The following is a 12,068-nucleotide window of genomic DNA, read 5'->3' on the forward strand; positions in this document are numbered from 1 at the left end:
TTATGAGTACAAGTTCTTCCAAAATAGCTGCTTAAATCCTAAGAATAAAAATGTTATGCCCAAGGAAAATATATGTTTTTAAGTTTTAGGAGGACCCCACGTTGGGTGGGCTGGGTTACTGGCAGCTATGCACCTTGTCTGGGACATTCATTAAACTAGGGCTACAAGTAATCCACTAGGAAAGATGAGTTCTGGTATAGGCTGAAGAAAAACGCTAGACAATATTTGTTAGCTCCAAATAAACAAAATTCAAAGTTTCGAATTGTTGCCTCTTCTTTTTCTTTACCTAAAGGAGAGCCACTAGCACGGTATCCTTTCCCTCTCACTCTCCCTAAGGAGGGAAAAACAATCATAAATGCTGAATGGCAGTTGCAGCAAAGCAACATCAAGAGGCCGCAGCATCCCGCTCTGGAGAGGACACCGCCTCTCCTCGCTCCTCCTCGTGGTTTCCATGCTTTGCTACACCTTCAGAGAAACTTCTCAAGTATTGAACTACAGAAATGACCCCTCAAAGCAGTCTTTGCCTTTTAAGGTCTTCAAAACCTTAAATTAAATAAATTTCTGAATCTCTGGCCAACAAAATCAGAAAATTCTGGTGAAAAGTGTGGGGGGGGGAAGGGGAGGGGACAGTCATCTCCTCCTGACAATTTGCAAGTAACTTGACATGTTTGACATGCCTAAGTACACAGGGTAGATGGTTTTAAATAAAAATCTGTGTGTACTATTGGATATACTGAAACCTTTATAAATTACAAAGAGATTAGATTGTCGGTATCTATTAGGGACATTATTTTTAAAAGTTTAATAGGTTCAAATATAGTTATGTAATTCAATAAATATTTCTATCCAAGGAATTACTACTCTAGAAACAAAAAACAATCTCATGAGAAGTAGTCTCATGACAGACTTTGGGGACAGTGTTATTTTAAGATTCTAGTGATTATGTTTATAATGTAGCTATGGTTTTACTTGAGTTTATGAAATACTATTACAGTAATAAAGTATTTAGAACCTCACTTTTAAAGATAAGTCAATTTATCCTCCCCAAATTTTCCTATTATGTTACTTTTACAATAATTAAAAAAAAAAAGAAATCCAATTTCTAAGATAGTCCTAGATTCCTAGAATATTAAAGACAGAGGGATCATCTTTATTTTACAGATGATCTCTCAAGGCCAGAAAAGTTAAGGAACTTGCTCCAAATAATTTGGTGTAAGCTTTAGGGCAGATTTTCAGATCATCTTACCTGTATGATAACATTTCCACAAGTATTAACAGCTTTTATGACAGCTACTAGGTCTTATTTCATTGTTTAATTAATATATACTGAATAAATTACATAATATTTATTTTGAATGAACATAAAATAGGAAAATTAAAGTAAAAGCTTAACAGAAGTAACCTGAAAGGCATGAATGTTACTAGGTAGTTGGAATGAATGAATGATGTTTGCTGAAAACTAAATTTGCCTTTGAGTTTCCTGGTAGCTAAGGAATAAAGAGAAATATTATGGATTACAGTTTTTATTTTCTGGTCAAAACAACTAACAAACAAAACGTCCATGAATGTATATCTAGATATATATATATTTCCCACCCCCCCACCGAGATGGAGTTTTAACTGCTGCTCAGGCTGGAGTGCAGTAGCACAATCTTGGCTCACTGTAACCTCCACCTCCCCGGCTCAAGTGATTCTCCTGTTTCAGCCTCCTGAGTAGGTGGGACCACAGACACTCATCACCATGCCTGGCTAATCTTTCTATTTTTTGTAGAGATGGGGTTTCGTCATGTTGTCCAGGCAGACTGCCCAAGCAATCTGCCTGCCTAGGACTTCCAAAGTGGTGGGATTACAGACATGAGCCACTCTGCCCAGCCTAATCTATTCTTAAAACTAAATTCATGGTATAATTTAAGTATTGTGTGACACAGTTTTAAAAATGGCTATATACTTTTCTTATCCCTATGAGATAATTTTATTCTTTATCTAAATTTGTTACATTATATGTTCAATTCTGAATTTATAACACAGTATTTAGGAAAATAAAAGTTGGAAGAATTACCTGAAAGCCACCTTCATTGAGAGCTCTGGCTCCGTATGCAATCCTTTTTCCACCTTCCAGGGTTGGCCGAATGCTAGGATGGTGTTTCCACCTCTGGAACTCTCTAAATGGACTCAGGTAGGGATTTTGATAGTCTAGACCAACCTTAAAAATTTATGTTAAATTAGGCATTTTTATTTCAAATTAAATCAAGCTAAAATGTGAGTAATGTTTATCAGAAAACATGTATATTAAATTTCTTGTACTCAAAGTATTTGGAGCACTAGGTACAGTAATCCAAATTTAAATTAAAAATTATATAAAATCTGTTTGAAAAACAAATGATAAAGAAAAGGATAGCATGTATATATTATCATCAGAATTATGAAAATTTAGAACATATTAAACTCTGGAATTCTAAGTCCAAATTAGAAAAACATATTCTATCATGAAATTAGAAAACAAAAATGAACATCAGCAACAAAAAAAAAATTAGAAAAATATCTGTAGGTAAGCACCTCAGATTATGTTTCTACAAAAGGAGTTGTAATGATATGTAATTTATTAATCAATACCAACTTGAAATAAACTAATAATCTATACTACAGTACTACTGAGGCAAAAATAAAGAAAAAGGATGTAAACTACACTTAGAAAAGAAGAGGAAAAGAAATATAGAAGGTTACATTTTATAAGGCATTACCAAAGTGTTGAAATTAATCACTTCTTTTTCCTTTGATACAATTAAGTCACAGCAGTGCTGATTTCATTTTCAGTGGTAGCATGCCGCAGTAGAAATGGGATTTGAAGTCAGACAAGGTTAGGCATTTTTGCCAGTAATTTAATTAGCATATATGGGTAAGTTTAATTTATTTGGACTTCAGTTTCCTCATCAGTAAAATAAAGATATACCTATTTCAGAGTTTTTACGAAACTTACTTAGATCTCAGAAAAGCATCCAGCACAGTTCCCGGAGTGTAGCAGCTACTATTACTATCACCACATGTATTTAGGAGACTAATGACACAGCAGCCATAAGCATTTTACATATTGATAAAATTAGAAGTAAGATCTAAATGAAAAGCATTTTACAGTCTTCAGATTCAAAGCCCTTGTTTTATAACACTGATGGTAATTTAACTCTAGCAGTAGAATTTTCCATAATGGGAATATAACTTACCACAAGACCAAGAGCTACTAGAGGTTCACGTTCATTCAAATGGTAGAGGAAAGAGCCTCCATAGGTATGTCTGTCCAAGGGCCAACCAACAGTGTGATCTACTCTCCCAGGTTTCCACTTCTTTTCATCAATAACCCATAACTAAAAAAAAAAACCAAAAACAAAAAAATAAGTCCTGTAGTATTTAAAAAATGTTTTTATGTCACCACAATGAATAAAACTTGCCCAGTTTAATGTCTTACTTATGAAAATTACAAGTAAAAAACTGTAATATAAGAATACAACAAAATTACTTCAAATGTCAAAGAAGGGTGGGTGCACTGGTTCATGTCTGTAATCCTAGCACTTTAGAAAGCTGAGGTGGGTGGATCACTTGAGGTCAGGAGTTCGAGACCAACCTGACTAACATGGTGAAACTCCAGCTCTACTAAAAATACAAAAATTAGCTGTGTATATTGGTAGGTGCCTGTAACCCCAGCTACTTGGGAGGCTGAGGCATAAGAATCCCTTGAACCTGGGAGGCAGGGGTTGCGGTGAGCAGGGATTGTGGCACTGCACTCCAGCCTGGGTGATAGAGCAAGACTCAGTCTCAAAAATAAATAAATAAATAAATAAATAAATAAATAAATAAAAACAATTTTTTTTTTTTCATGTGGATCACCTTGAATATCAAAGAAAATTATATCAAACTACAGCATGAGTCACAGTAAAGAAACAGGTCAGAAAAGTTATGAACTCTTTAAGACATTAAATAGTGTCAAATTGGCAAAGACTTTTTTTTTTTTTTTAGGAGTGGAGGTTTAATAAATAGACAGAGGGCTGGTAGAGACTTTTATGAAATTATAGAAAATTATGAAATACCACTGAAAGGATAAGGAAAAGTTTGTGGTACAGTCAGTGTTCTGTATCTTCATCTGGGAGAGGCTACATGGGTATGTTCACCATGTAAAAATTAATGTAGCTGTACACTTCAGGTCTCTTACTTTGTAACAGACATGTATTCTTCAACAAAGTAATTTATTTCCTCTACCCTGCCCCTCACCATTGAAACAAATTGTTTATCCTCTTTTCGGATTGGTAAATTTTAAATTTTAAACAATTTCTATTTGAAATATTACCTAAAAATCAGATAATACTACATGCAGACGTTATGTGCAATCTATCAAAACAAACCGTTATTCACAATATATTGAATCTAGTTTTATATAGACTTTGAACCTTTCTGAGATTTAACCTAAAATAAATTTTTTTGTTGTTAATTACTACAGGTTTTTAATTTTTTTAGAAATGGGATCACACTCTGTCACTTAGGCTAGGGTGAAGTGTGATCACAGGTCCCTGCAGTCTTGAACTCTTGGGGTGAAGTGGTCCTCCTACCTCAGCCTCCTGGGTAGCTGGGAATACAGGTGTATACCACCACACCTGGCTAATTTTTAAATTTTTAGTAGAGATGAGGTCTCACTATGTTGCCCAAGCAGGTCTTGAACTCCTGGCCTCAAGCAATCTTCTTGTCTTGGCCTCTCAAAATGCTGGGATTATGGGTATGATTAAGCAAAAGGGTTATAATGAAAATTTTACATTCTACTAAGTCAAGGATTTGGAAAAATAAGACTAAAGAATGTATAAATTGAGAAAATGTACAATACTTAACCTAGTTAAATTTTAGGTTTTAGATTAATAATACTATGGCTGAGTGTGTATTTCATAAACAAAATTATCTTCATATTACAATTTTGAAAAAAATAATTCTTTGTAGGATGTGGTCATCCTACAAACAGCATATGAATAACAGGAACAATCCTAACAGAACAGATGGCACTACAATGAAAAAAAAAGATTTAAATATTCACAAGTTCAAGACTCATTTCAAGCAACACATGATAAAACAATTCCAACATGTAAAACTAATTTAAGCATTAATGAAATTTATCAGTAATATTTTCTAGCCCGTTGAAAAATATCCCAAATAGTTTTAGTCATAATGAACAATTCAAGACAATGAAAAACTATAATTAAAATTAAATCAGTATTATAAACTACCTGATAATACAAATACATTTAAATTCCATCTGTCAAAATTAAAATTGCAAAAACAAATCAGGATACCTCCTTCAGTCCAATCCCGTAGGTTTGAGGTTCACAATTGGCTCTCAAATCAAATTTCTTATATAGTTGCTTGGCTAGATGTCCGTGGCAACCTTCCGCAAAAATTGTGACTTTAGCATGTAGTTCCAGCCCTCTCTCAAATGTTGCCTGAAAAGCAAAAATGTGTTAAATGGCAACATTTGACAATTTAAAATATATTAACATTCTGGTCAGATTTAAGTTGAACCAGGATTCTAGTGTAGAAGAGTGTACAAATGTATAATATTGTAAAAAATCATATAGTAAATATACAGAGAATCATATAATCTTACTCTTTCTTCTCTCTTAAAATACCTCATGGAAATCTTTTCAAGTCACTCTATATCTTTTTTTTTTTTTTGACATGGAGTCTTGCTCTGTCACCTGCCTGGAGTGTAGTGGCGTGATCTCAACTCACTGCAACCTCCGCCTCCCAGGTTCAAGCAATTCCCCGCCTCAGCTTCCTGAGTAGCTGGGACTACAGGTACGTTCCACCACACCCAGCTATGATTTTTTTGTATTTTAGTAGAGACAGGGTTTCACCATGTTGGCAAGAATGGTCTTGATCTCCTGACCTCATGGTTGGCTTGCCTTGGCCCCCCAAAGTGCTGGCATTATGGGCGTGAGTCACTGCGACCGGCTTGTATAGCTCAAATCTTTCTCTTTAATGGAGAGGTAGTAGTCCAGATAGAGATAGGATAGATTGTCCAGCTCCTCTGCTAATGGAAAATAGCCATTCACTGTTTCCAGTTTATGCATGAACATAAACAATGTTATAAGATATAAATACTCTTGAATATACAGCTGACCCTTGAACAAGATGGGTTTGAACTGTGTGGATTCACATATGTAAGGATTTATTTTTAACCAAATGAGGATTGAAAATACAATATTCACCATGTGTAATCCCACCATGTGAATTGAAAATACAATATTCACCATGTGAAACTTGAGTATATGGAAGACTGACTTTTCATATATGTGGGTTCTGCAGGGCTCACTTTGGGACTTGAGTATGCATGAATTTTTGTAAACTTGAGGGTCCTGGAGCCAATCTACCATGCACACCAAGGGACAAATGTATACACTTACAATGTTGGTGCTTTTATTCCTATAGATTCTCAGGAGTGACTCTCTTAGAGCAAAGCATAAATCTATTTTTAAAATTTTAATTGATATCATCAGATTAATTTCCAAAAAGCCTGAAACAAGGAATATATTTCCATCAGTAGTACATAAGAAGACTATTTGCCTATAGTCCACTTAGTGACAGATACAGCTATTCCTTTTACATTTTTGCTGGTGTATCAAGTGTCATAACTCACCACTATACATATATATATATTTATTTATTTTTGAGACAGAGTTTTGCTCTTGATGCCCAGGCTGGAGTGCAATGGCACGATCTCAGCTCACTGAAACCCCCATCTCCTGGGTTCAAGCGATTCTCCTGCCTCAGCCTTCAGAGTAGCTGGGAGTACAGGCGCCCATCACCATGCCCAGCTAATTTTTTGTAATTTTAGTTAAGGCAGGGTTTCACTATGTTGCAGGCTGGTCTCGAACTCCTGACCTCAGGTGATCTGCCCACCTCGGCCTCCCAAAGTGCTGGCAGTACAGGCTTGAGCCACTGTGCCTGGCCTACTATTTTAATTTTAATTTCCCTGATTACTATTTTGAGGATCTTTTCCTTTTTGATTCAAGAAATAGTGAATGAATACCTACAATGTGCTAGGCATTGGGAATATAGGGATGAATTAAAAAAAGATATGTTCCTTTTATTTGGGCTAGCCATAGAGGGAGACATTAAATAAATACATCAGTATATAATTACAAATTGTTTAAGTGCTATGAAAGAGAGCAGAGGGTATTACAAGGGAGAATAATAGAAGCCAGCTATTCTAGATTGAGAGAACAGGAAGGTCCTCTTTGAAGAAATGACATTTAACCTGTGAATTCCGAAAAAAACATATTTAAGTATGTTTTCTTATGATCGGTGGCCATTTGAAGTTGTTCTATGAATTGTCCATTTTTTTAGACTCTACCCGTTTTCCAATGTGCTATCTTTTTCTTGTCAATGTTTAAGTCCTCCTTGTTAGTACAGATTATTAAACATTTTCCCCCCAATCTACTGTTTATCCACAGACTTTATAGTGTATTTTGGTATACCGAAGGGTTTAACTTTTATATATTAAGTTAAAAAAGGTTTGTCTCTTCTTTTATAGGTTTTTAGTATCTTGTTGTTGTATGGTGGCTTATCTTACCCCTAGATTGTTAACTGTCCTCTCTTAGATTTCTTTCTGATTTTTATTGTTTTAAATCTTTAAGTCATCAGAAAACAACAGAGGACCAACTCTATTTGCTTCCAGATGGATACAGTTTCCCCAGCACCACTTATAAAACAATTCAATCTGTATGAACTAAAATATTAATTAACATTTTTCTGTTTCTTTTTAGAGGTAACATGCCCTTTAGTGTTCAAGGGACAGGCTGTAAAACCACACAACCTGTATTCAAATCCCAGCCCCACTATTTACCAGGTGTCTGACTCCAGCCAAGGTACTTAACCTCTGTAACTTAAAAATGTCCAAATCAGAATTCTGATAATAAGATGCCTATTGGAGATAGGAACCAAGAGACGGCTATAAGAAGAGCCAAATCAAAAAAAGTGTTTCAAGAAGGAAAATGTAATTCAACTGTGTCAAGTGCTACTTATTAGAAAGACAAGTCAGGGAAAACAGAGACCTGTCTACCAGATTGGAAAAAATGGAGGTATTTGTGACTCTAACAAGAGCTGTTTCAGTGAAATGGCAGGGTGAAAGCCTAGCCACAGTGGGTTAAACAGAGAATGGAACAAGGGATTAAAGAGAGTCTTTGATTTTCCCCACTCTAAACTTGTGGTAGTGCTACTTTTAAAAACTTAGATTTTTGGGCTCAAATTACTAAGACTCCATTGTATTCTTCTATGCTATTATATCTGTATAAATGCAATATACAAATTATGTTTTTACAAATGCAAAGCAGAAAATTTAAAAACCCATATATATGATATATATCTGTGTGTGTGTATATATATGTATATGCTTTTATATTTTTGTATTTTTTTACTTTTTATTTTTTTGAGATGGAGTCTCATTCTGTTGCCCAGGCTGGAGTGCAGTGGCGCTATCTTGGCTCACTGCAACCTCTGCCTCCTGAAAAAAACCCATGTTTGAACAAATGAGAACACACAAAAATGAAATATCAGAATGGTAGAATTTGTGTGCTTCAATTTTGTTATATTAAATACAAAACTATTTAAAGAATACAATACAATTTATAATTAGTTTACCATAATATAGAAAAGAACCATAATATATGAAAAACCATATTCTTTTATGATTATGATAGGCAGTATGAGATAACAGTTCTTTACAAACCTGGCTATGCTTCGGAATCCCTGGAGGCTTGTTAAAAAAAGCTTCTTAGGCCTTACTGCAAAACAGGCTGAGCCCCAAGATGTCACATGATTCTAATGTGGTCAGTTAAACCACTAGGAGTCCCAAACAGGATTTGCCATTTGCTTTTTAAGCAGGAAATGTGAGAAGCAGAAAGTCTGCTGGAAGGGACTCTAGATTCCTCACTCTATTCAAGAGTGGCAGAGAGGAGGATAAACTATCAGTTGACAAATATTTACTGAGACCTACTATGTCCCTGGCATTATGCAAGGCATTGGAGGACCCCAGGGTCTCAGACCTTAGGGAGCTTATAATCTAGCTGGGAAATGGGATAATAAATAAACCTAAATAGACAGGTTAGTTGATTGAGATGTTAATTTGTGTTTTGTTCATATTATACAGGTCAGTAAGCTATTTTTTTCCTTATCTTTTCCAAAGAGTGAGAGTTCTATGTTCTCATGGTTTTGCTTTCGATTCAAAAATATAAGATGTAAGAACCTGAAAATCACCCAGGTTTACATTTTGAATGAGAGGTGGAGAATCAGTTTTATATCTACCAAAAGATGTTAAAATCACGTCAAAGTGTATCACTATTCACCTACTGGCAGTAATGCAAAATGATTCATGTGGAGAAACAAAGGTTGTGGAAACAATTTTCACTTGATTTATTTGGTTAATGCAGTGGATTGATGACCTATAAATTTGTATATGTTTGAATTCTCCTTGCACTGGTTGTAACATATTACTGATTCTCTCCTTAACTAAATAAAATAAAATCTTTGACATGTGTTTGACTTATGTTTGTATATTTGTATGTCATTATCTTTAAAAAATATTTTAAATATATTATAACTACTTGCCTAAATCACTGTTAGCTCAAAGTTGTTTCTACATTTTTTAATGAGAAAAATTCCATATTAATAACTATATTCTAACACCCACATTTTTGAAAGTTAAAAAATTTATTATTTACTTATTTAGGGACCTGGTTATAAGACTGGCTAATATTTGTATTTTTGGTAGAGATAGGGTATCGCCATGTTGCTCAGGATGGTCTCAAACTCTTCAGTTCAAGCGATCCACCTGCCTCGGCCTCTCAACACCCACATAATTAATATATAGTTTGTAGTAAGACCTTTATTGAGTCTAAGTTCGTTCTTAATTCTTTTTTTTTTTTTTTTTGGACCTTCGAACTTTTTATTGGCCTCCTGCTCCCCAAAGGGTCCCCTGCTTCTGCTGGCTTTGTTGTCTCAGAACTTTGGTGTCATTGATCTCAGACAGCAATTTGCCATCCACTATCCAGTGGGTGGTGGTCTTTTGGATGGTTTGCATGGAGTTGCTGCTGTCCAGGGCATCACCAAGATTGAAGTCCTCGTCATCGTCCAGCAGGTGGTGGTAGGTGGTGATCTCACCCCCCAGCTTGACCTTGATGTTCAGCAGGGCCTTATAGTCCTGGGTCTGGTGCTGTTCTCTGCCCGGGTTTGTGGCAGCTCTGACTTCAGGTGCAGCAGGATCCTGTTGAGCTGCTCCATCTGCAGGGCGTAGCAGGCCTCCACTTCCCTCAGGCTATGCACCAAGGTGGCCTTCATATTTCTCATAGAGTCCAGGTTGATCTCCAAGGACTGGACTGTGTGTCTCAGCTCTGTGAGTGTCATCTCAGCAGCTCCAACCTCGGCGGACTGCGTGGTGACCACTGTGGTGTTCTCCTCAATCTGCTGAGAGCAATGCTTGTCCAGTTCCTCTCAGTTCTTCCAAGTCAGCTCGTCATATTGTGCCCAGATGTCTGCCATGATCTTGGTGAGGTCCTGAGGTTTGGGGGCATCTACCTCCATGGTCAATCCAGAGCTGGCAATCTGGGCTTGTAAATCTTTTACTTCCTCTTCATTGTTCTTCTTCATGAAGACCAGCTCCTCCTTAAGAGCCTCGATCTCTGTCTCCAGCTGCAGCCAAGTGACATTGGTGTCATCAGTGACTTTGCGGAGTCCATGGATGTCGCTCTCCACAGATGAACACATGACCAGTGCTGTCTCATACTTGACTCTAAAGTCATCAGCAGCAAGATGGATATTGTTGACCTGCAGAACAATACAGGCATTGTCCACAGTATTTGCGAAGCTCTGAGCCCTCAAGTCCTCGATGGTCTTGAAGTAATGGCTCCAGTCTGTGGGGTCCCTTCTTCTCCAGGTGCTCCCAGATTTTGCCCTACAGCTTCCGGTTCTCAGTCTCCAAGCTCCTCACTCTGTTCAGGTAGGAGGCCAGGCAGTTGTTCAGGCTTTGCATGGTCTCCTTCTCGTTCTGGATGCCTCCCATTCCTGCCAGACTCCCCGCCATCACCACGGCCAGGCCCCCAGACTCCATGCTGCCCCGGAAGCTGGTGGAATGGAACATGGAGATCCGGGAACCAGAGCCCCTGGTGCCTGCATAGACGCTGGCGACACTGCTGACTGGCCAGGTGCCATAGCTGGGTGCATAGACAGAGTCCAGGGACCGGTAGTTGGTGGAGAAGGTAGAGCAATTGGTGAAGCTCATGCTGTCTGGGGAGGAGAGCAAGAGGACAGGACTCAGGCTTTTGCTGACCCTTTTTTTTTTTTTTTTAAAGACAGGGTTTTGCTCTGTCACTCACCCAGGCTGAAATGAAGTGGCTTGATGATGGCTCACTGCAGCCTCAAACTCCTGGGCTCAAGTGATCCTCCTGTTTCAGCCTCCAAAGTAGATAGGACTACAGGTGTGTACCACCATATCCAGCTATGTTTTTTTTCTTTTTTTGGAGAGATGGGGGTCTCACTTTGTTGCCCACACAGTTCCTTCTGTTTTTTTCTGTCAGTTTGTTAAGCACATAACTATTAAAAAGGTTTACCTTTGGTGCACCATCCTTTTGTATCCCGACATCATTAGTGGCAATTCCTTTTACACTACCATCATCATGAAAAAGAACCTGAAAATGATAAAAACAAATTTAATACCTTAGAATTCATAATAATCTTGACAAAACAGTGAACAGCCTTAGGTTTCTCAGAAAGTGAACATATTCTCTAGATTATAAAAATACTGACTTTAAAATGTTCAGGCAATAAAGAGACAAGTATTAAGGTACTACCTTCTAGAGTATCAAAGAACAGACCTCACACAATAGGAAATGACAACAATGCCACAACCTTGATGAGAAAGACAAGGAGCAGACTACTAGAGAGATTACTAGGGAAACCAGTAAGATTGGGAGTGCCCTTCAGATGTCAAATCATGTGTAAAGAATCTGAAATCGGGGCCTGTAACAAGTGAAGAACATAAAGGT

The 12,068-nt window shown here is 37.1% G+C and overlaps 1 protein-coding gene and 1 non-coding gene across 3 annotated transcripts in view; both read right to left on the bottom strand.

The window, feature by feature from the left end:
• ETFDH (electron transfer flavoprotein dehydrogenase) overlaps nt 1–12,068 on the bottom strand; it is a 37,093-nt gene that overhangs the window by 9,067 nt on the left and 15,958 nt on the right. For both annotated transcript variants that reach the window (XM_002745281.6, XM_035292788.3), the window contains exons 6-9: nt 11,634–11,711; nt 5,325–5,471; nt 3,219–3,359; nt 2,060–2,203 (exon numbers count right to left, since the gene is read on the bottom strand). In XM_002745281.6, the coding sequence (XP_002745327.2) occupies nt 2,060–2,203; nt 3,219–3,359; nt 5,325–5,471; nt 11,634–11,711 (510 nt within the window). The remainder of the gene's footprint in view (nt 1–2,059; nt 2,204–3,218; nt 3,360–5,324; nt 5,472–11,633; nt 11,712–12,068) is intronic.
• On the bottom strand, nt 297–521 carry LOC118152425 (small nucleolar RNA U3). The gene has a single exon (XR_004741199.1). It is a non-coding gene; the product is annotated as a small nucleolar RNA U3 (small nucleolar RNA).

This window comes from Callithrix jacchus, chromosome 3 (genome assembly GCF_049354715.1).
Source record: "Callithrix jacchus isolate 240 chromosome 3, calJac240_pri, whole genome shotgun sequence".
Classification (NCBI taxonomy): Eukaryota; Metazoa; Chordata; class Mammalia; order Primates; family Cebidae; genus Callithrix; species Callithrix jacchus.